Source organism: Phalacrocorax aristotelis, chromosome 17 (assembly GCF_949628215.1).
Source record: "Phalacrocorax aristotelis chromosome 17, bGulAri2.1, whole genome shotgun sequence".
Taxonomy (NCBI): Eukaryota; Metazoa; Chordata; class Aves; order Suliformes; family Phalacrocoracidae; genus Phalacrocorax; species Phalacrocorax aristotelis.
In genome coordinates this window covers 352,469-374,361 of record NC_134292.1, presented here as the reverse complement: position 1 = coordinate 374,361, position 21,893 = coordinate 352,469, and the positions used below count along the sequence as shown (strand labels likewise).

Here is a 21,893-nt window from a genome sequence, read left to right as displayed (position 1 = left end):
AGGTGGCCTTAGACATCGCTGAATGGGAAAAGTGGCCAGTGCTCTATCTTTATACTGACTCCTGGATGATGGCAAGTGCCCTGTGGGGCTGGCTACAGCAGTGGAAGCAAAGCAACTGGCAGCGTAGAGGCAAACCCATCTGGGCTGCCACATTGTGGCAAGATATTGCTGCCCGGGTAGAGAACCTGGTTGTAAAGGTACGTCATGGTTTTAGCTGGGAGAGAGTTAATTTTCTTCACTGTAGCTGGTGCAGTGCTGTGCTTTGGAGTTAGTATGAAAATAATGTTGATAACGCTCTGATGTTTTGGTTGTTGCTGGGTAGTGCTTGTACTAGTCAATGACTTTTTGGTGTTTTTGGTTAGACAGTGGAAAACACTTTTTGTCACTCCTCTGCCACTATGCACTGTGCTGGTTTTGGCTGAGTAGGGGTTAATTCTTTTCACTGTAGTGCCTGTGGTGGTCAGGGACCTTTCCAGCTTCCGGCGCTCTGCTGTGTGGTGGGGGGCTGGGAGGGGCGGGGCCACGGCCGGGGCAGCTGACCCCAACTGGCCAATGGCATGTTCATTCCATACCATGTGACCCATGAACAGTATATGAAGGGGGGCAGTTGCGGCTTGGGAAGGGTTGTGAGCAGCTGCCGTTGCATGTGGTTTGTTTTGGTGGTTCATTCCCTAGACCCCGCCCCATGTTTCACACCTCTTGTTGTTTTCCTTTCCATTGCAATTTTGTTTACTTCTGTAGTATGGAATACTTTTGATTTTTAGTATCTTGTGTAACAGAAATTCTTTTACTACTTGAAAGGCAAATGTTTTAATGCCGCTACGGTTAATGTTGCCATTTGTGTACGTATATGCTGATTTACATAATCCATGGAAGGACATCAAACCCAGACCCATAATCCATATGAAATAATGTACCAATAAGCAACATGATTTACCGCTGTGGGACATACACGTATGATTCCACTTCGATTTTTGTATCAAAGGACGGCATGGTGGGTTGACCTTTCTGGTGGGGCTTATCGGTTAGTTCCAGCTGGGCGGCACTGACCCTCCGGATGCACTGAGGCGGCCCCTGCAAGGACGGGACAGGCGCGGTCTGTGCCAGATGCTGGACTTTCACATGTGTTTGCGAAAGAGTGTGTAAGGGACTAGAAACCTGTCCCGAGAGGGCCGGTAGGACAAGTTTCACCACCACAGCTCAATCACCGCGGCAACCAAGCGGGACGGGCAGGCCCCCGCAGCCGCCCGGCGAGCCCTGCCCAGCGGCAGCACGCGTGTCCCGCGGCCTCTGGAGTGCGCGCCCTCCGCGCGTGCGCCGGGCCCAGCGCCGCCTGACCGCGGCCCGGACCCTCTAGAACTTTCCCGCGCCCTCTGGTGGCGGTACTGGGCATGCGCGGCACCGCCGGGCGGGAGGCGGGGGAGGGGAACCAGTCACTGACTCTGCAAGAGGGCAACGCTGTAAAAAGGGGAAACCAGCGGCGACCATGAGGAGTGTTCTGGGATGTCCCTCTGCTGCTGGATTTGGAGATACATCGGGCGGACCGCGCGGGGGGGCGGACCGCGCAGGGGGGCGGACCGCCAGGAGGGACGGACCGCCAGGAGGGACGGACCGCGCGGAGGGACGGACCGCCCCAGGTCCGTGGTGGTAGCTATTGCAGCGCTCTCGTGCTCGCTTGCTCGCTTTTTCTTTCTTTTTTTCTCTCTTTTTTTCTCTCTTTTTTTCTCTCTTTCTCTGCTTTTCTCTCGTGTATTTCTTGTTGGCCAAATGAAGTGACTTGGCACTTTGATTCCGTTTTGAGTCTTAATTCTGTTCCCAAGAATGTAAAAGGAGACTGGTCACGCTAACACATTGGAGTCAGTCAGAAGTTAAGCCCAGCCGCCCCCAACCTCCCAGAACTACCTGAGGTCAGTTGGAAAGCAAGGGGGTTTAACCTCTGCCAAATTGTTCAGCCCAACAGTGGATCGTGACAGACTGGTGGGAGCAGCAACCAAGAGGTGGTTTTAGCAGTTTCTCTCCAGCAGGTATGCCCTGCTGCAAGGTCTGGCCTCTCTGCCCAGCGACTGGACTAGAAGCAAATAAAGAGGAAGCCTTCAGCTGCTTCTGGTTTTAAGAAATACCAGGTCAACAATTGCTAAGTTCTTCCTGTTCATATCTCAGGGTCCTTTAGAGAGCTTGACATCTCCGCGTGATTCCCGCGAGGCTTCGGCTACCACGCGTGCTGTGCCTCACAGCCTCGCAGTTAAATTCCCCTTTCTGCGCTGCAGCTGCTTTGTGCAGTGGCCATAAGCTGCTCTGTTCCTCCTGCGTTTTGCTGGCGAGACGGCTGTACGAGGGCGATGCTGGCAGCACACACCAGCTGGGCTGCTCCAGTTCTCCTCTACACCCTTCCCTGTTCCCTCTTGCTCCTTCTAGCAAGAGATTGTAAAAGTAGCAAGTCACTTGAGCAACTCTTCTCTAGCATGCAAGTCCTATCAAACCAGTAATATGATACACCTTAAAATCTCTGTTCCTTTATGGATTATAGAGCTGAGACAGAACACCAGCAACACCACCATCACCACCCCCCAGCCACGACAAAAAAGATTTGATTTCTTTACAGCCAGCCGCCAGATCAGCCAGTAACGGGAGTGTGTGCCACTGGGTCACTGAGGCCAGCAGTGACTAGGGTCCATTTCTGAGCAACGCTGTCCTGTATAGAACCGAACCCTTTCCTGTTTTTCAAAAGCTTTCAATATTAGACATGAAAAAATTGGTCAGTAAGATACCTAGAAAAGAGGTTCTCTCTAAAAGTGCTCAAGGAACTGAACTTCTAAAATGTTAGTATTCGTGCCCTTCCTGCTGCTGGTTGTTTACCAGAATCAAGAGAAGCTAATTTGCCTGGTATTTGCTGGACACAGAAAGTAGTACATGTAAAGTAAGAAGTCCCACCAACCATTCCTGAATTCCCACCAGATTAGATATTTTTTGCATCTTGTTTATGCTCTTAATTCTGATGCCAATTAACTGACCTGCAGAATTCCTATTGATGCTGTTTTAAGTAATATTTTCCCCTCTGGGTATGCACATCTTGGTGTTGTGAGCCTTGGCCATTGCTTTTCTTGGTCTTATTCCACGGGATGACTCGTGTATTTATTTAACACCTTTTGGGATTTTTTTGCTCACACTGTGAGCATGTTTGCATTTAGCTAGACATACAGATGGTGAAGTGCAAGTTACACTGAGCTTTTTTTTTTAAAAAAAAAAATAAAAATTTGGGCCTAAATAATTGTGATGCAGAGATTCCCTGTCAGTACCATATGGTTAATGAATCTATATAGCTGTCAATTTTCAGTATGGCTATTGAAATCACAGCTCACTAGCTGACCTGCTTACAAAAACTTGCTCTTTAAAAAACAAAACTTCAAAAATGGATTTGGATGATGAACAAAAAGGATTTCAAAAACATTATTTTAGCAAATGGATTAATGACCCGAGGTACCACAGAGACCTTTTACGCTTCTACAAAAGCAGTTCTTATATAAAAGTTACAAGCAAAACAAGCTGAAATTAAAAATGAAAAAAAAAAGTTAAAGAGAAAGAAAATGAAAAAAAAGATAAAGAAGAGAAAGAAAATGAAAAAAAAGTTAAAGAAGAGAAAAAAATGAAAAAAAAAGTTAAAGAAGAGAAAGAAAATAAAAAGTTAAAGAGAAAGAAAATGAAAAAAAGTTAAAGAAGAGAAAGAAAATAAAAAAAGGTAAAGAAGAGAAAAAAATGAAAAAAAGGTAAAGAAGAGAAAGAAAATGAAAAAAGGTAAAGAAGAGAAAGAAAATGAAAAAAGGTAAAGAAGAGAAAGAAAATGAAAGAAAAAGGTAAAGAAGAGAAAGAAAATGAAAAAAAGGTAAAGAAGAGAAAGAAAATGAAAAAAGGTAAAGAGAAAGAAAATGAAAAAAAAAGGTAAAGAAGAGAAAGAAAATGAAAAAAAGGTAAAGAAGAGAAAGAAAATGAAAAAAGGCAAAGAGAAAGAAAATGAAAAAAAAGGTAAAGAAGAGAAAGAAAATGAAAAAGGTAAAGAAGAGAAAGAAAATGAAAAAAAGTTAAAGAAGAGAAAGAAAATGAAAAAAAAGGTAAAGAAGAGAAAGAAAATGAAAAAAAGGTAAAGAAGAGAAAGAAAATGAAAGAAAAAGGTAAAGAAGAAGAGAAAGAAAATGAAAGAAAAAGGTAAAGAAGAAGAGAAAGAAAATGAAAGAAAAAGGTAAAGAAGAAGAGAAAGAAAATGAAAAAAAGGTAAAGAAGAGAAAGAAAATGAAAAAAGGTAAAGAAGAGAAAGAAAATGAAAGAAAAAGGTAAAGAAGAGAAAGAAAATGAAAGAAAAAGGTAAAGAAGAGAAAGAAAATGAAAGAAAAAGGTAAAGAAGAGAAAGAAAATGAAAGAAAAAGGTAAAGAAGAGAAAGAAAATGAAAGAAAAGGTAAAGAAGAGAAAGAAAATGAAAGAAAAGGTAAAGAAGAGAAAGAAAATGAAAGAAAAGGTAAAGAAGAGAAAGAAAATGAAAGAAAAGGTAAAGAAGAGAAAGAAAATGAAAGAAAAAGGTAAAGAAGAAGAGAAAGAAAATGAAAGAAAAAGGTAAAGAAGAAGAGAAAGAAAATGAAAGAAAAGGTAAAGAAGAAGAGAAAGAAAATGAAAGAAAAAGGTAAAGAAGAAGAGAAAGAAAATGAAAGAAAAAGGTAAAGAAGAAGAGAAAGAAAATGAAAGAAAAAGGTAAAGAAGAAGAGAAAGAAAATGAAAGAAAAAGGTAAAGAAGAAGAGAAAGAAAATGAAAGAAAAAGGTAAAGAAGAAGAGAAAGAAAATGAAAGAAAAAGGTAAAGAAGAAGAGAAAGAAAATGAAAGAAAAAGGTAAAGAAGAAGAGAAAGAAAATGAAAGAAAAAGGTAAAGAAGAAGAGAAAGAAAATGAAAGAAAAAGGTAAAGAAGAAGAGAAAGAAAATGAAAGAAAAAGGTAAAGAAGAAGAGAAAGAAAATGAAAGAAAAAGGTAAAGAAGAAGAGAAAGAAAATGAAAGAAAAAGGTAAAGAAGAAGAGAAAGAAAATGAAAGAAAAAGGTAAAGAAGAAGAGAAAGAAAATGAAAGAAAAAGGTAAAGAAGAAGAGAAAGAAAATGAAAGAAAAAGGTAAAGAAGAAGAGAAAGAAAATGAAAGAAAAAGGTAAAGAAGAAGAGAAAGAAAATGAAAGAAAAAGGTAAAGAAGAAGAGAAAGAAAATGAAAGAAAAAGGTAAAGAAGAAGAGAAAGAAAATGAAAGAAAAAGGTAAAGAAGAAGAGAAAGAAAATGAAAGAAAAAGGTAAAGAAGAAGAGAAAGAAAATGAAAGAAAAAGGTAAAGAAGAAGAGAAAGAAAATGAAAGAAAAAGGTAAAGAAGAAGAGAAAGAAAATGAAAGAAAAAGGTAAAGAAGAAGAGAAAGAAAATGAAAGAAAAAGGTAAAGAAGAAGAGAAAGAAAATGAAAGAAAAAGGTAAAGAAGAAGAGAAAGAAAATGAAAGAAAAAGGTAAAGAAGAAGAGAAAGAAAATGAAAGAAAAAGGTAAAGAAGAAGAGAAAGAAAATGAAAGAAAAAGGTAAAGAAGAAGAGAAAGAAAATGAAAGAAAAAGGTAAAGAAGAAGAGAAAGAAAATGAAAGAAAAAGGTAAAGAAGAAGAGAAAGAAAATGAAAGAAAAAGGTAAAGAAGAAGAGAAAGAAAATGAAAGAAAAAGGTAAAGAAGAAGAGAAAGAAAATGAAAGAAAAAGGTAAAGAAGAAGAGAAAGAAAATGAAAGAAAAAGGTAAAGAAGAAGAGAAAGAAAATGAAAGAAAAAGGTAAAGAAGAAGAGAAAGAAAATGAAAGAAAAAGGTAAAGAAGAAGAGAAAGAAAATGAAAGAAAAAGGTAAAGAAGAAGAGAAAGAAAATGAAAGAAAAAGGTAAAGAAGAAGAGAAAGAAAATGAAAGAAAAAGGTAAAGAAGAAGAGAAAGAAAATGAAAGAAAAAGGTAAAGAAGAAGAGAAAGAAAATGAAAGAAAAAGGTAAAGAAGAAGAGAAAGAAAATGAAAGAAAAAGGTAAAGAAGAAGAGAAAGAAAATGAAAGAAAAAGGTAAAGAAGAAGAGAAAGAAAATGAAAGAAAAAGGTAAAGAAGAAGAGAAAGAAAATGAAAGAAAGAAAAAGGTAAAGAAGAAGAGAAAGAAAATGAAAGAAAGAAAAAGGTAAAGAAGAAGAGAAAGAAAATGAAAGAAAATGAAAGAAAAGGTAAAGAAGAAGGGAAAGAAAATGAAAGGAAGAAAAAGGTAAAGAAGAAGGGAAAGAAAATGAAAGGAAGAAAAAGGTAAAGAAGAAGGGAAAGAAAATGAAAGGAAGAAAAAGGTAAAGAAGAAGGGAAAGAAAATGAAAGGAAGGAAAAGGTAAAGAAGAAGGGAAAGAAAATGAAAGGAAAAGGTAAAGAAGAAGGGAAAGAAAATGAAAGGAAAAGGTAAAGAAGAAGGGAAAGAAAATGAAAGGAAGGAAAAGGTAAAGAAGAAGGGAAAGAAAATGAAAGGAAAAGGTAAAGAAGAAGGGAAAGAAAATGAAAGGAAAAGGTAAAGAAGAAGGGAAAGAAAATGAAAGGAAAAGGTAAAGAAGAAGGGAAAGAAAATGAAAGGAAAAGGTAAAGAAGAAGGGAAAGAAAATGAAAGGAAAAGGTAAAGAAGAAGGGAAAGAAAATGAAAGGAAAAGGTAAAGAAGAAGGGAAAGAAAATGAAAGGAAAAGGTAAAGAAGAAGGGAAAGAAAATGAAAGGAAAAGGTAAAGAAGAAGGGAAAGAAAATGAAAGAAAGGAAAAGGTAAAGAAGAAGGGAAAGAAAATGAAAGAAAGGAAAAGGTAAAGAAGAAGGGAAAGAAAATGAAAGAAAGGAAAAGGTAAAGAAGAAGGGAAAGAAAATGAAAGAAAGGAAAAGGTAAAGAAGAAGGGAAAGAAAATGAAAGAAAGGAAAAGGTAAAGAAGAAGGGAAAGAAAATGAAAGAAAGGAAAAGGTAAAGAAGAAGGGAAAGAAAATGAAAGAAAGGAAAAGGTAAAGAAGAAGGGAAAGAAAATGAAAGAAAGGAAAAGGTAAAGAAGAAGGGAAAGAAAATGAAAGAAAGGAAAAGGTAAAGAAGAAGGGAAAGAAAATGAAAGAAAGGAAAAGGTAAAGAAGAAGGGAAAGAAAATGAAAGAAAGGAAAAGGTAAAGAAGAAGGGAAAGAAAATGAAAGAAAGGAAAAGGTAAAGAAGAAGGGAAAGAAAATGAAAGAAAGGAAAAGGTAAAGAAGAAGGGAAAGAAAATGAAAGAAAGGAAAAGGTAAAGAAGAAGGGAAAGAAAATGAAAGAAAGGAAAAGGTAAAGAAGAAGGGAAAGAAAATGAAAGAAAGGAAAAGGTAAAGAAGAAGGGAAAGAAAATGAAAGAAAGGAAAAGGTAAAGAAGAAGGGAAAGAAAATGAAAGGAAAAGGTAAAGAAGAAGGGAAAGAAAATGAAAGGAAAAGGTAAAGAAGAAGGGAAAGAAAATGAAAGGAAAAGGTAAAGAAGAAGGGAAAGAAAATGAAAGGAAAAGGTAAAGAAGAAGGGAAAGAAAATGGAAGGAAAAGGTAAAGAAGAAGGGAAAGAAAATGGAAGGAAAAGGTAAAGAAGAAGGGAAAGAAAATGGAAGGAAAAGGTAAAGAAGAAGGGAAAGAAAATGGAAGGAAAAGGTAAAGAAGAAGGGAAAGAAAATGGAAGGAAAAGGTAAAGAAGAAGGGAAAGAAAATGGAAGGAAAAGGTAAAGAAGAAGGGAAAGAAAATGGAAGGAAAAGGTAAAGAAGAAGGGAAAGAAAATGGAAGGAAAAGGTAAAGAAGAAGGGAAAGAAAATGGAAGGAAAAGGTAAAGAAGAAGGGAAAGAAAATGGAAGGAAAAGGTAAAGAAGAAGGGAAAGAAAATGGAAGGAAAAGGTAAAGAAGAGGAGAAAGAAAATGGAAGGAAAAGGTAAAGAAGAGGAGAAAGAAAATGGAAGGAAAAGGTAAAGAAGAGGAGAAAGAAAATGGAAGGAAAAGGTAAAGAAGAGGAGAAAGAAAATGGAAGGAAAAGGTAAAGAAGAGGAGAAAGAAAATGGAAGGAAAAGGTAAAGAAGAGGAGAAAGAAAATGGAAGGAAAAGGTAAAGAAGAGGAGAAAGAAAATGGAAGGAAAAGGTAAAGAAGAGGAGAAAGAAAATGGAAGGAAAAGGTAAAGAAGAGGAGAAAGAAAATGGAAGGAAAAGGTAAAGAAGAAGGGAAAGAAAATGGAAGGAAAAGGTAAAGAAGAAGGGAAAGAAAATGGAAGGAAAAGGTAAAGAAGAAGGGAAAGAAAATGGAAGGAAAAGGTAAAGAAGAAGGGAAAGAAAATGAAAACCAACCAAGGTAAAGAAGAAGGGAAAGAAAATGAAAACCAACCAAGGTAAAGAAGAAGGGAAAGAAAATGAAAACCAACCAAGGTAAAGAAGAAGGGAAAGAAAATGAAAACCAACCAAGGTAAAGAAGAAGGGAAAGAAAATGAAAACCAACCAAGGTAAAGAAGAAGGGAAGGAAAATGAAAACCAACCAAGGTAAAGAAGAAGGGAAGGAAAATGGAAACCAACCAAGGTAAAGAAGAAGGGAAGGAAAATGGAAACCAACCAAGGTAAAGAAGAAGGGAAGGAAAATGGAAACCAACCAAGGTAAAGAAGAAGGGAAGGAAAATGGAAACCAACCAAGGTAAAGAAGAAGGGAAGGAAAATGGAAACCAACCAAGGTAAAGAAGAAGGGAAGGAAAATGGAAACCAACCAAGGTAAAGAAGAAGGGAAGGAAAATGGAAACCAACCAAGGTAAAGAAGAAGGGAAGGAAAATGGAAACCAACCAAGGTAAAGAAGGGAAGGAAAATGGAAACCACCAAAGGTAAGGAAGGGAAAGGAAAGGGATTGGGGGGGCAGTGAAGACATAGTATTATCTAATCCTCTTGATTTTCTAGGATAGCTGCTGGAACAGGCAGTGTGATTTTTACCCTCTTCACTAAGCAGCAATTGCAGAGTTAATTAGTCTCCACAGTTAGCAAGTGGGTGGCATTTACTTTGATAATAATATGGCTGTCTCAAAAATGGAGGCAGCACAGATCATGATTGTGTACCTTAGCTTTTGAGGCAGGAACAGTAAAGACTCTGGAAATGGGCTTAAGCAGAAAGCTAACTTAAAACGTTTTGCTGTGTCCCGAGTATGTTGTTTGTTCTAATTATAGAATGGCAAATATCAAGGAGAAATGATGCTGCGCCGGGGTGGTGGTGGTGACTCAATGTTCACTAGTCACTGCAGAGCAGGCTGTCAGAAAGCATTTCTTTTGAATCATACTCGGGTGCTACTTTTCTGGCTCGCTCTGCCTTGTAAATGAAGAAGGAAACATGAGCTATATTCGTAAGTGCCATGTTATTTAATTCCAGCAACGTCTGGAGTATTTGCTCAGTGACTGAGCCCTTTGAAGTGTTAGACCCTTGCTTAGTAGTAATAGTAGTAACGCATGACAAAGTTGGTGGTGTTTTAGATATAACTGTGGGAACAAGTGGCACACTTGAGCAATAACAACAATAACAGCAAAGGTAGTAGTTTATTATAACAGAAAAGAAATGAAATCTACGGCTGCTTTACATAGCTTTCGAACAACTAGAGAAGCACATACACAACACAAAAAAGAGTTTTAGTAGAAGACTTGCCATGAAAATAATTTCAGTCTGGTGCCATTGTGAGTGCTTGGCTAAATGAACAGGGCAACACGTAACTAGCCACCCAGTGAGCAAACATTAAATGTTATTTGTTGTGAGGAATGCCATTTGTTTCAGTACCAATGTTAGCTTTTTTCTAAAGCAACTTGATTGATATCACGTTTTTACATCAGAAAAAGAGAGTTGTAGTTCTGTGATAGACATTTGTTGAGACAAAATCTAACCTCTTCACATGTAATTCAGGCTTTAGCTATGAAAGTTTTTCCTGGTGGCTATCATTGCAACGTCTGCTCACACCTGGGGGATGTTGAGCAAGGCAAGACTCATCACCTGTGTGGAGCAGAGAGAATTCAGAGCTCCTCCAAAGGAGGATCTGGGCGGCCTCAGATCAATTTTGCAGTGTCCTGCCTAGAGTAACAGGGAACTTTTTTGCTTTAGTTTCAGGAAGTGTCTATCATTTTACCACAGAATTGTCGGAGATAATGTGCGGAATTTCCACTTTGCTTTTGAAAACTGGCTAGTTTTTGACATTGGTGTTTGAAACAAAATGGCTCTGCTAACTACTCGTATGTTATGTTGGAGAGACAGTCAATGCCTGAGTAGTAATTGATACGTATTTCTTTAAAATTTTCCCCTGAGAACCCTATCAGTTTTTCTCAAGAGCCTTTTCTTCTTCCCCCACACAAACTCTCTACTTCACTTTAATATTTTTGTCCAAAGTTTAGACTGTTGTCCACAATAGCCAACATGCTGGAAGACAAATTTTTAGGCAGTTTATTTCATTTTGTAAATTCAGCGTATAGATGGAAACTGCAGAACAGATGGAAGAAATGCTCTTACGGATTTGTAAACAGTGCAATCAAAGACATAGCTAGTTAGTGCCTGGCAAGGTTTTGCTATGACTTTTGTCATTTGAGAGATCTCTTGCTAAGGATGGGTGAACTGGTTTTAAAAGTGAGAGAAGAACTAGCTCATATAAGATTCTTCATAAGAGCTCTTAAATTCTTTTCTTATTTGTTGCCTATTGTCCGTTACACCATGCTGAAGTTCGGTGCAGTGGTTTGGTAACAGATAGCAATGTGCCACAATACAGACCAGCTCCGTGAACGAAGTAATTTAGCACAGCCTGTTTACTACAGTGGAGGATGCAGCTCTGAGGACCTTTGGTCTGTTTTCTGTTTGCTTTAGTATTACCCTGGTGGTGAACTGGGCTCCAGACCGAACATTTCAGAGGCTAATCTTCTGAGCCTCCCCTTCTGCACTATGGATGGTTGGGGTTTGGTGGGTTTTATTTAATTTTGTTTTCCGGTAATTTAAGATAAGTAAATTTAAATCTGGGTAATGCATGTGTGTGTATATATATCTATTGCTATTTATATTCAAAAAATAATAATTTGGGAGCTGTATTTTAGCCTAAGACAAGACTAGCATGCAAAGCGGAACCTGAAAGGTAGTATAGATTAACCTAAAATTTGTTTTAATCTCATTAAGACTGAATGCACATTTTTTAAAGTGCTCTTGAACTTTGGAAATTGACTCTGCCCAATTCTCAGTAACTTCTACACACAATGTACTCAGTTTAAAATTAAGGCATATTTTTAGTTTGTAGCTTCCAGGTTATTTACAGTAACTTCAGCACAAAAAAGTCAATCCATCTTATTTTGTTTTTATTAATTATTATCAATAATCATCATGTCCCTGGTTAACTGTGGAGCTACGTTGTCTTCTGGTCTCAGTCCCTTCTTATCAGTCTGTTCTCTTTAACAAAAAAGCATTGATGTAATTAACAGGGATTTAGGAAAAATAATTCTAGAGCTCACACGTGCAGACACACACACCAAGAAGCTAGCTCTGAGCAATATTGGTTCTACAGACATAAAGGCAATAATAAGAGGCAGCAATCAGCCATTTCAGGCTGAGCAAGCAATTGTGAGAGATTGGAATCGGGACACTCAAATATGTGTGTTCTTAGCAGAATGCAAGGGCTTCCTGAGGACAGATAATGATAACTGCAGATGTGGAGCTGCAGAGGAATAAGTTTTCTACAAGGATGTTCCAGAAGAGCAAAGCTAAAATTCCTGGAGGTGAAATACTTCTTCTCAGACAGTTTGCCTGACATGTTCATAAAGCATTGTTTACTCCTTGAAGTTCCTTTAGCTTAGCATTGGAGGCTGGTTTAGTTCCCCAACACTTCTCTTGAGATTAAATACATTTTGCAGAGTGGTTTTTAAATACCTGAGTAGCAGGATCTCAAGAAGTTGCTTCACTTATTTACTTAACTGAAGTTGCTTAGTTTTGCTTTTGCATTACTTAAGTTCATGTTTTACTTCTCCCCAAATCCTTCTTTGCCTGCTTCTGTTTCTGTTAAGAATCTATGCAAATGGAGCACATCTAGGATGTTTCATGGTGAGAACCTCATAGGGACTAGTCTCTTATTTACCTGGCACAAAGCACGATTTAATCATAATCTATGAAAACAATAGTTTAAAGAAAAGCCTTAGTGCTAGTGTGGAATTCAGCAAAAAATCGATTCTCTTGGTTTGAGAACTGATGCCTTTTTTCATGAAGAGTGTGGTTTAAAGTATTCATCTAGTGCTTAAAGAATTTCAGCTCTCTTGGCCTGTGTCATTGCTCTAAATACATGGATATTTCTTTGGTATGATGGTGAACTTTGTTCCTTATGGATTACAATGAACTCTGTATGAAAATTAAGGGAAGGAGCCTTTTTACTGGTGTAACCATTCAACTTTTTACAAAAGGCTTTACCATTCTTTTCGGCAAACACTTAAAAAATTTGGTAGAAGCCTATGCATTCAGACAGTCAATGTTCATGGCCTGTTTTCTCCAATAGTGATTGAATTGTGGTTGTTTGTGTTTTTTTTTTTTTACAGTTGATGCCAGTTTTTTTGGTTTCAGGAACAGTTATGCATTACTTCAATCTAAACCACAGATTCTGATACGTGGTACAGAGGTATAACCTGTAATGTGAATTCACTGTGGTTATAGGAATGTCTCATAATGGGGAACTTGCCCTTTGAGAGGACAATTTTAATCTTCCTTCTAACCAAATTCCTATTCTAGGTCTCCAGAATGGTTGCACACTGATGGTCTTAAAATGATTCTTCTCCCCCATATTGGGGAAGTGGCTTTCCCTGTAAAATCTACCTCCTCTTCAACATACTTGCAAACTCGTTTTGTCTCAAAAAAAAACAACCGCCAAAACAAACCCCAAGCACCCACCACAACCAACAAACCACAGCCCCCACCGCCAACAAAAAAGCAACAAACCGTGCAAAACCAGCTCCCCACAAAAAAACAGCCAAAAAAATCCCCCACCCACCCACCATCAGCTTCTCCTTTGGCAAGATACTCTTGATAGAAGGTTAGTGCTTGCTGATAAAAGGCAAGCAGAAGCTGCTTATGATCCATCTTCAGTGCCTGGGCTTCAGAAGTTGCTTTGACTCTCAGCTTCTTCCTTTGGGCTCTGCAAATAATGGAGCAGTTATTGCTGTGCTAGGGCTGTCTATATTCCACACTGGATATGTGGAAGGCCATGGATGCATAGCCTTTGCCCGTGGAAGTAAAAATGCCAGCATTGCTACTGTTGGTAGTCTTTTATGCTGACATAAATCTTTGGTTCTACCACTCTGACACTTGAGCTTTGGCTTTCTAGTTTTATCTGACTTCACCACTGACTCTGAGACTTCCTCTCATAAGGGGTGAACTGTGTGGGACCACACTCTGTTTTCTGCTGCTGAAAAAGTTCATAGTAAAATGTCACAGTGGAGGTTTTTAACAGAAGTATCATTCAATGTGATGAATAATAGAAACATCACTGCTGGGAAGACAACAGCACTAGAAAGGGTGCTCATGTTTAAAATGGAAAAAAAATCATAGTGAATGCAAATAGGCATTTATTGGAAACAGGGAGTCTTAGCTGTCTTGTTAGGCATTTCTAAAACATGAGAATGAAGTAACTTTGTCGTTGTTGGTCTTAAGATGTGAAGGTTGAAAATAATTGAGATAGAAAAATAACTTAATACAATAATTCTGGTATTTTCAGCACTTGACATAGTTACAAAGAATTAGACCAAGTGAGGAATTAAAGCTCATAACTAACAAGCAAGAACACCCAAAAGGCAGGAGCAGAGTTGAGAGATGCGGGAAGCTTGGAGAGAGATGTACTAGGACAGAACAGGTCCGGATGGCAGTTTTGTACTCTCTGGGATGGAAGTACAGCTAAAATCGTTGGCTAGGGACAGGTGACAGAACTAGTCAAGGACAGAAATGTAGGTCAGACAGAATTATTCAAGAATGTGAGAATTCTAACAGCCAGGGGAAGCAGCACTGTTTCTCGAGTAATTACTCTTTGGTCACTGAGCAGCATTGCCAGGCATCCTGCAGCAGTGGTATGTAGATTACTTTATTTTGTCTTTGGAATTAGATGAAGTCATCAACAGCACAGAAAACCTTTTCATGTTGGAAACAGTGGTGCTCTTTCCTCAAAAACTCCTTTCACCAGTGCCCCCCACATCCCATATATTGCACGGGTTTTTTATAATTATTTTGGTCAGCTTTTCATAATTTGTGCTACAGTGGAAAATCAACAGCTCAGATTGCTGTCTGTAAGAGAAAGGGGGGTCAGCTCATGATCAAAAGTTGCTTATTTACTCAGCATTTCAAATTAGAAGTGTTATTGCTGCCAAGAGAGTGAGTTTTCTAAGAATATTCACATTTTCTTTTACGATTCAATTCTTCTAACACGTCTGTGGCTTAACCCCAGCTGGCAGCTAAGCTCCACCTAGCCACTTGCTCACTTCCCCCTGGTGGGATGGGGAAGAGAATCAGAAGAGGAAAAGTGAGAAACCTTATGGGTTGAGACAAAGACAGTGTAACAGGGAACGCAAAAGCTGCGCACACAAGCAGAGCAAACCAAGGAATCCATCCCCTCCCCCCGACGGGCAGGCGTGGTCAGCCATCCCCAGGGCAGCAGGGCTCCATCATGCCTAATGGTGCCTGGGGAAGGCAAATGGCATCCCTGCCAACGTCCCCCCTTCCTCCTTCTCCCCCAGCTCCATGTGCTGAGCGTGATGCCATGTAGTGTGGGAGAGCCCTGAGGGCAGTGGGGGTCACTGTCCTGCCCATGTACCCCCAACCCCTTGTTCCCCCCAGCCCCTCGCTGGTGGGGTGAGGGGCAGGAAAGGCCTTGGCTCTGTGCAAGCCCTGCTCAGCAGGAGTGAAACCACCCCTGGGTTATCAGTGCTGTTCCCAGCACAAATCCAAACCACAGCCCCATCCTAGCTGGTGTGGAGGAAATTCTCTCTATCCCAGCCAAAATCAGCACACCTTGACCATGTGAGGCTTTTCACAGGCACAATGGACAAGATCCCCATTTGTCTACTGGCTGAAACATATGCCTGGCACTTTAAGCATTATTTGCAAAAATATGTAACTGGCAAAATACAGATTCCTTGCAAAATGTCCTTTTTAAGCTGAGGACTAGTTTGGGAATGGAAGAGTGGTTTTCACTGTCAATTTCTCTTGGTTTTTAAACACACTAGGGGTGGTTATTCTCCTCTCGGTGGATATTAAGTGAGAAGCAGTGGCAAGTAACACAAGGTAAAATGTTTGTGTGACACCAAGCCAAAAGTGCGTGTGCATATATATCTTAAGCTGCCTTATGCTCTGCAAGGTTAACTCTTCTTGCCTTTCCTGCAGAGAAAACCTGTGCCATTTAGAAGGTCTGTCCAATGCTATTGCAGGAAAATTTTAATGGATAGATCTCTTCTTCCTGCTTCCCCCTTTCCCTGTGCAACCCCCACCCCCAGGAGTAACTACTGTAGCTTTTCAAATCGGTGGCCACAAAAGTACCATATTGTATACTGTTAAAGCATACTACATTTTAAAAGTATAATGTTAAATTTATCTCGCAATATCCATGGAATTTTCTCTTATACTTTGTTATTCCTCATACTGGAAAATTCTGTGGTATATCTTCAAAGACTCCTGTTAAGACAGATGACATTGATATAATTTCTGGTTAGGTGACAACCAGCGGTCAGTCAACACAGGGACATTACTAACCTAATGTCACTCTGTAGAGATAATCCTCATGGAGTGTGTCATTAGAGACAAGTTTTGCCTGTAGAAGTGTTTTTACAAAGAATGCTTTTGTATGCTGTGAATAAGTGACATAAACACATCACTGGTGGGTGACTTAACAGTTGAGATGGTAATAAATAATGTGGAAATCACTGTCAGGGAATTCTGCATCATTTGTTGCAGTCATGTATGTGACACTGTGTTAGTTTGTTACCCTCTGGCAGGAGTATTTAGAGACCACTCTGTGTCTAGCTTTGTGACTACCCTCAGTCATCTTATTAATTGTGCATTCCTTGTTTCGTGCTGCGTCTTAAGCTGGACAGATACAATTATACGGTGAGATTTTTAATCCCACTTGTGCTGTATTATCAGTATTTTTTCATTGTTGAGGATTCTTAATTTTAGGTCAAAGACCGTGTTACTCTGACTTGGTCAATGGTTAGCTAGTGAATTTTTGACAGCAAAAATTTTATTACCTAGACCGAAGGTCAATTCTACAGAAGTAGTATAGCTCACATTGCCCTGTCCTAATCAATTGAATTATACTAGACAATTCAAGGTTGTAATAATACTCAAGCATGTTTAAGATGTAAAGAAAGTGGAATTTGGGAATTAAGCTACATAACTGTGATGGGATAGATAATTCTGTGTTTTATTCAGGGGTGTGAAGAAAGTGCAAGTAGACTGCCACTGCATCCTGCTGTAGACTGTAATTGCACACAGGCATTGGCCAAAGACTGACAGCCCTGCCAGTATGTCAGTGTGTCGCCACCGACTGCAGTGAAATTCCTACTAATTTGCACCGGCACGAGTAAAGGGGAATTTGACCCACGTTTCTTGGTTAGTTAACTAGTCTGCTACTTAAAGGCTGTCGCCTGCCCTGTTGAATTTGTCGCTGCTGCACAACAGTAAGAACTGCTGTTATATTTTGTTCCCGCGGTCTTTAATGACTAGTTGCTTGTTACTGCTCTTGGGTGTTAATCTACGGTGGGCCTCAGTTAACTTCACAGCTGCCAAGGTGAAAATATTGCTTGCAAAAGCAATTCTGATGGTTATGAAAGAGCAGTCACTTCTTTTAAATATATTTAAAACTCTTAATTTCAGTGGAAGTACAGCAACTTACTTCAGCTGAGAATTTGGCTAATTGTTGTATTTGTGTTCTATTTGTACAATCAGAAATGATGCTGCAGTACCGTGTCTCGGGGAGAAAGTAAGCCATCCACGGGAAACTTCCATGCAATATTCCTTGAAATATTGTAAGAACATTGTTTCTACTGTTCTGTTCTTTAAGAACCACGTGTTTCAAAGACCTCTCTAAACTTTCTAATCTCCTTATGTGGACAAGCTTTGTAGCGCTTTACATTACCTGACTTTTGTGTAGAAAATTAATTTAAAGCATACAAAAATAGAGGGGTTTCCCTTTTTTTACCAGTCACTTTCTTCAGGATCCTGTGTTTCACTAGTTTTAATACTGTCTATGCATCACTGTTTATCTCTTAAAGCTGGCTCTGATAGATAGCTTGCTGCAGACAGATGTAGATTACTTAAACTTTTCCCTACTAGTATTTTCTTACAGTTTTTTATGTTCACTGCGAAGTCTGACTTGGACTCAAACCTAGAAATTACAAGAGTCAAGGAAGTCGTCAGCTGACTGTCAGTTTTACGTATGTGTTTGCTGAAGCTTGCTCTCAAAATGAAAAACAAATTCTTTTCCAGGCATCCTGCTTAATAGTCATTTGCAAAGCAGTAAAAATAGATGCCCTGTTTAGAAATTAAATAGCTCCAGAGTCTGGCCTGGCTTTACAGACCAGCATGCACGTGAATCTTCAGGTAAACAGAATAACTTAAGTAAACGTCACTTCTCTGAATGGGTAAACTTCAAAAAATTAATTATAACCACAATGTGATTTAAAATTTTTTCATGTTGTTAAAATAGTTGATATTCATACCTTAAACAATGAGACTTGCTCCGATCTCTTGCCCGATTTGCTGTTACTTAGGGACCCACTTAATTGTGTTGCTTTGTCAAGTGTTTTCCCCCAGTTTGTTCTGTAAATGAAACCTATAGTGTACAGCCTTGCTTATGTCTGTAGTATCTTTGCCAATATGTGAGGCTTTATTTATATTATACTTTTCTTTCCTCTGAGAGATTAAATCTGTGACAATTAAAACTGATGCCAGCTTTGGTCTGTGGGTTAGCTGAGGTGTTTGAAGTATGCAAAGGGAGGTGATACACCAAATGGCCAAGCTTCCAGGTAGCCTGTTCGTTGGATGCTGTAGGCCTGGGTTCCAGCATCCATCAGAGGAATCAGAGGTCTCTTAATCTCTTAATCCCGCTCTTCCCCACCCCACCTACTTTTTGTGGAAGTGATGGGGAATGTTTGCTGGCATGAGTTTCATGTGGGAGGCATATATCTTAAAATATCACTTTAAATTGTATAAGAAATTAAAGGGGAACAATTACTCATGAAGTCAACATCAGTTTTAGATTTAAGTCTGCCATAATTTTGAGGAACTCAGTTTTTTTCGTTTGTTTCCTTCAATATGGACTGAAGGTGGAGTGATAAATGTGAACTTGTCTATTATTGAGGAGGGTAATGTCATATTGCCTTGAAACTACGTAATGTTCTTTAATTTGAATTATAAGCAGATATTATTTCTGTAGCTATGATTTGCTCTCCTCCCCGCTATGGGTGCAGTATGTGAAGACCCTGAATCTACCTGGAAAATCGCATTATAGATCAGAGTTACGCGCTTTGTTACCTTTCACAGAGACTTCTGCATAACATTCAGTCGTCATTCTTCATTGTGTTGCTGTGGGTTGTGTTTTTTTTAGTACTGTGAAAGATTCCAGCATGCTTTTTGGCCACTGGTGAAACTGGTTAAGCTGATTAGCGATGAGTGGTTTTGGTTACTTGGATTATTTATATCTTTCACTTATTATACGGATATAAACATAAAAGCTTTTAAGCCTGACACCTCTGTAATAAAAGGATCTTGATTTAAGTAATATTTTTAAGATGGGGCCTCAATAGTTATAAAGGAACTCAGGGGTAAGAATTGCAGATGATTCTTTTCTGTTCTAATAGGAGCTCTTCTAATTTTTTTGACAGTTGTGGTGTAATCATGCAGGCAAGTGCAGAGTATGCTGGCATGTACATAAGGAACCCATTTACTGAGTCACTGTCACTTTAACACCAGGGAGCTTGACTCCCTGAGGTGCCTCTAAAGCATTTCAGGATCACTGAGTCAGGACTAAATAACACCCAGCTGGGTAAGAACCTGTCAGATAATCCAGCTAATAGCTGGCTTAGTTATCAGTGCCCTTCTCTATCTGCCTTCTCTTCCCTCTGCCTTTCTGAATGTATGACGCATTTCCCACAACATCATGTTTAAAAGCCTCAATAATCCTGTAATGGCAGCTGATGGACACCTTTTATATGTTGATTCCTTTTTGCCTTGGTTTCAGAAAGATGGTGAAAGTTTGCATAATGAAATCTTGGTTAGAATGGCTTTTTTGTGTGTGCCGCTGTATTTCAGGTAGGATTTCTACTCTTTGGAGTGGCATAATTCTAACAGTCAGCATTAATGTATTTGCTTCTGGAAGAAATGTCATCTTTTTCCTCTGTGAGAATGCAACTATGGCATTAGTATAATTGCTTCTGGAAGAAATGTCATCTTTTTCCTCTGCGAGAATGCAACTATGCAACCAAATTTTTCTGTGAGTGTGCCCATTTCATAAATACGTCTGTTCTTCATGCCTTTAAGGTCAGTGACACAAAGGCATGAAGTTGCAGAGCATGAGCATGTCCACAGCAGACTTGTGAATATTCATACAGAACTTTATAATAAGTTTCTTGCTCAACCAAAAACCTTGCCTGTTGCTAAAGGCCTGCTTACATGGGGAAGTATTGCTGCTGTTTTTAAAGGGAGTTGGACCAAATCTCAAGACTGTTAAATAGCTGCTATTGTTCCTTACTAGTTAACACTGGTATAGTGTTTTAAAATACCCATGTGGCTCCATAACTACAAACACTTTATTACAGATTCTGTACGCCAAATCAGATTTCTTCATCCTGGAAGGTAATTGTGCCTAAAAAGAAAAAAAATCAAGTTCAGGGGTAGAATATAAACTTGTATGTTTAACCGTAAAGGTCCAGAATGGCCACACTTCTGCACATAATTAACTTTACTTACAAGTATGCCACAAATTCAGTGAGAGGTTTTTTCTTCTATGTCTTCATTTAGCCAATTCTGTTGCTTCCTTGTCTCAGAATGTTTAACTTCACAGGCTATGCTTCGTGGAAGATAACATTGATACTGAATTCCATGTAACAATCTATAATATAGAACAAACCTAATTAAATGTTCAAATAACTGATGCTATAAGGTAACTTGGCATGTTTCTATTGATCTAAAGGTGATGACACTCTACTTCATAAACAATGCTAATTCAGAAATCTTTAAAGGACTTTGGTCCTCTCAAAGGAGATTAAAGACTGTCTAAATATGCTGTGGTATAGCATAGGTAGGAGAATCTTTCAGATAACATTGGGTCACAAACTAGTTCCAGATATGCATGTTCAAGGTAATACTGACTTGCTTATGCCACATTGTTTCAACATGTTTTCAGAAACCGTGAATACTGTTGGCGTCCAACTTACCAGCCTGCAGTTGTCAGACCTATCAGTCCATATATCTGCACTGTACTTGCTAACCTTTAGATAGCTGGCCAGTCCTGAATGTAAATTAAGACTGCCTTTAACTTCCAAGCCTGCCTTTGCAGTTAGAGTGCCCTTGCCCAGGATACAGGTCAAACAGCTTGTGATTAGCTTTTTGTGAAGTTGCCTCAAACATGTTTCCTATTTTCTAGGTATACAGGCAGCCCTGATTCTGGTACTTGCCAAGTTTTGAGTCAGTTTGCAATCTTGCTGCTGTCCGAGCATAGTTCTGTGTAATATATTTATCTTTTCATTTAGTATATTTTTGCATCCTGCTGTATCCGGTGCAACAGGGTACTGTCAGCTTTGTCAGTTTGATCTTCAGTGCTGCTATAAAGCACTTAATTCTTGGCTAATCAGACTGCTTAATTAGCTGAATATTCTTAACTTGGTAAATTTAAATAGAGGGGTTGTAGCATCCAGTGTAACTGTACTTAAGAAAACTGCCTTAACTATTTTCAGACTTTCTTATCAGAATTTTATCCAGACTGAAAATCTGTCAAGGTTCAGTCTGAATCAAATCAACATAGGTAATGCTTAGGCTAGGCTTTTTCTCTGCTCTGTGCTAAAATACTGTGTGCAGTTCTTGAATTTGGTGTCTGATTTGCAGTGCAGAAAGCGGGCAGCTTTGAGCAGACCATAGGCAAATGTGCACAGCATTTGAAGGGGAGGAATACCTTGCTGTCGTTCTGTAGAAACACTCTCTGGGAAATGAGAAAGTGGCATTAATGGGTTCCAAGAGACATGATGAAACCATGTTGTTCTGCTGGCCGAAAGGAGATGGCAGTAGGAAAGATCAGATGGTGGGTGTAAGCTAAAAGATATCGCATGATGTTTGACAGAGTGGAGGCATATGTTGTAGACTCATGGAAGCAAAGAGAGGAAAAAGCAGTCAGGAATCCATTGTGTGTAGGTAATATGCTAGCAGGCTATGATGATCCATTGAAATGTCTTGTACACCTTCTGGATAAGTTTTCCTTTGTAGGTTCTACTAGTTTCCCATCAGAAGCAGGGCTTTTCCTTCCTTGGCACCTTTGCCCTTCAGTCCCAAGTGTGTTGCTACCTGGCCTCTTCATACCCGAGTTCAAGGCTAATCTTGTTCCTGTCTAATGCTTGTTGACTATGTCTCAGCTCCCCAGAGGTACTTCGGTGTCTATCCTGCAGCTGGATCCTGTTCCATATCTTTTCCTTCAAATACATATCAGTAAGAGGTTTTGTACAGTTAGGTTTCAATAAGCAAAACATATCTTTAAATTTAAATCCTCCACTGAGGCTTACTCTGTAACAGCAATAATGCAGGAGAGAATAAATGCGTCTCTGTGGCAAACTCTGAAGTCTGCTAGACAATCCCCTAGAAA

At 38.9% G+C, this 21,893-nt stretch overlaps 1 protein-coding gene across 1 annotated transcript in view; it reads left to right on the top strand.

Annotated features, from left to right (window-relative positions):
- LOC142065821 (protein ELYS-like) overlaps positions 1-12,832 on the top strand; it is a 91,867-nt gene extending 79,035 nt beyond the window's left edge. The window contains exon 16 of the mRNA XM_075112494.1: positions 12,794-12,832. Within this exon, the coding sequence (XP_074968595.1) occupies positions 12,794-12,817 (24 nt within the window). The 3' untranslated portion in view covers positions 12,818-12,832. The remainder of the gene's footprint in view (positions 1-12,793) is intronic.
- Positions 12,833-21,893: the final 9,061 nt, after the last annotated feature.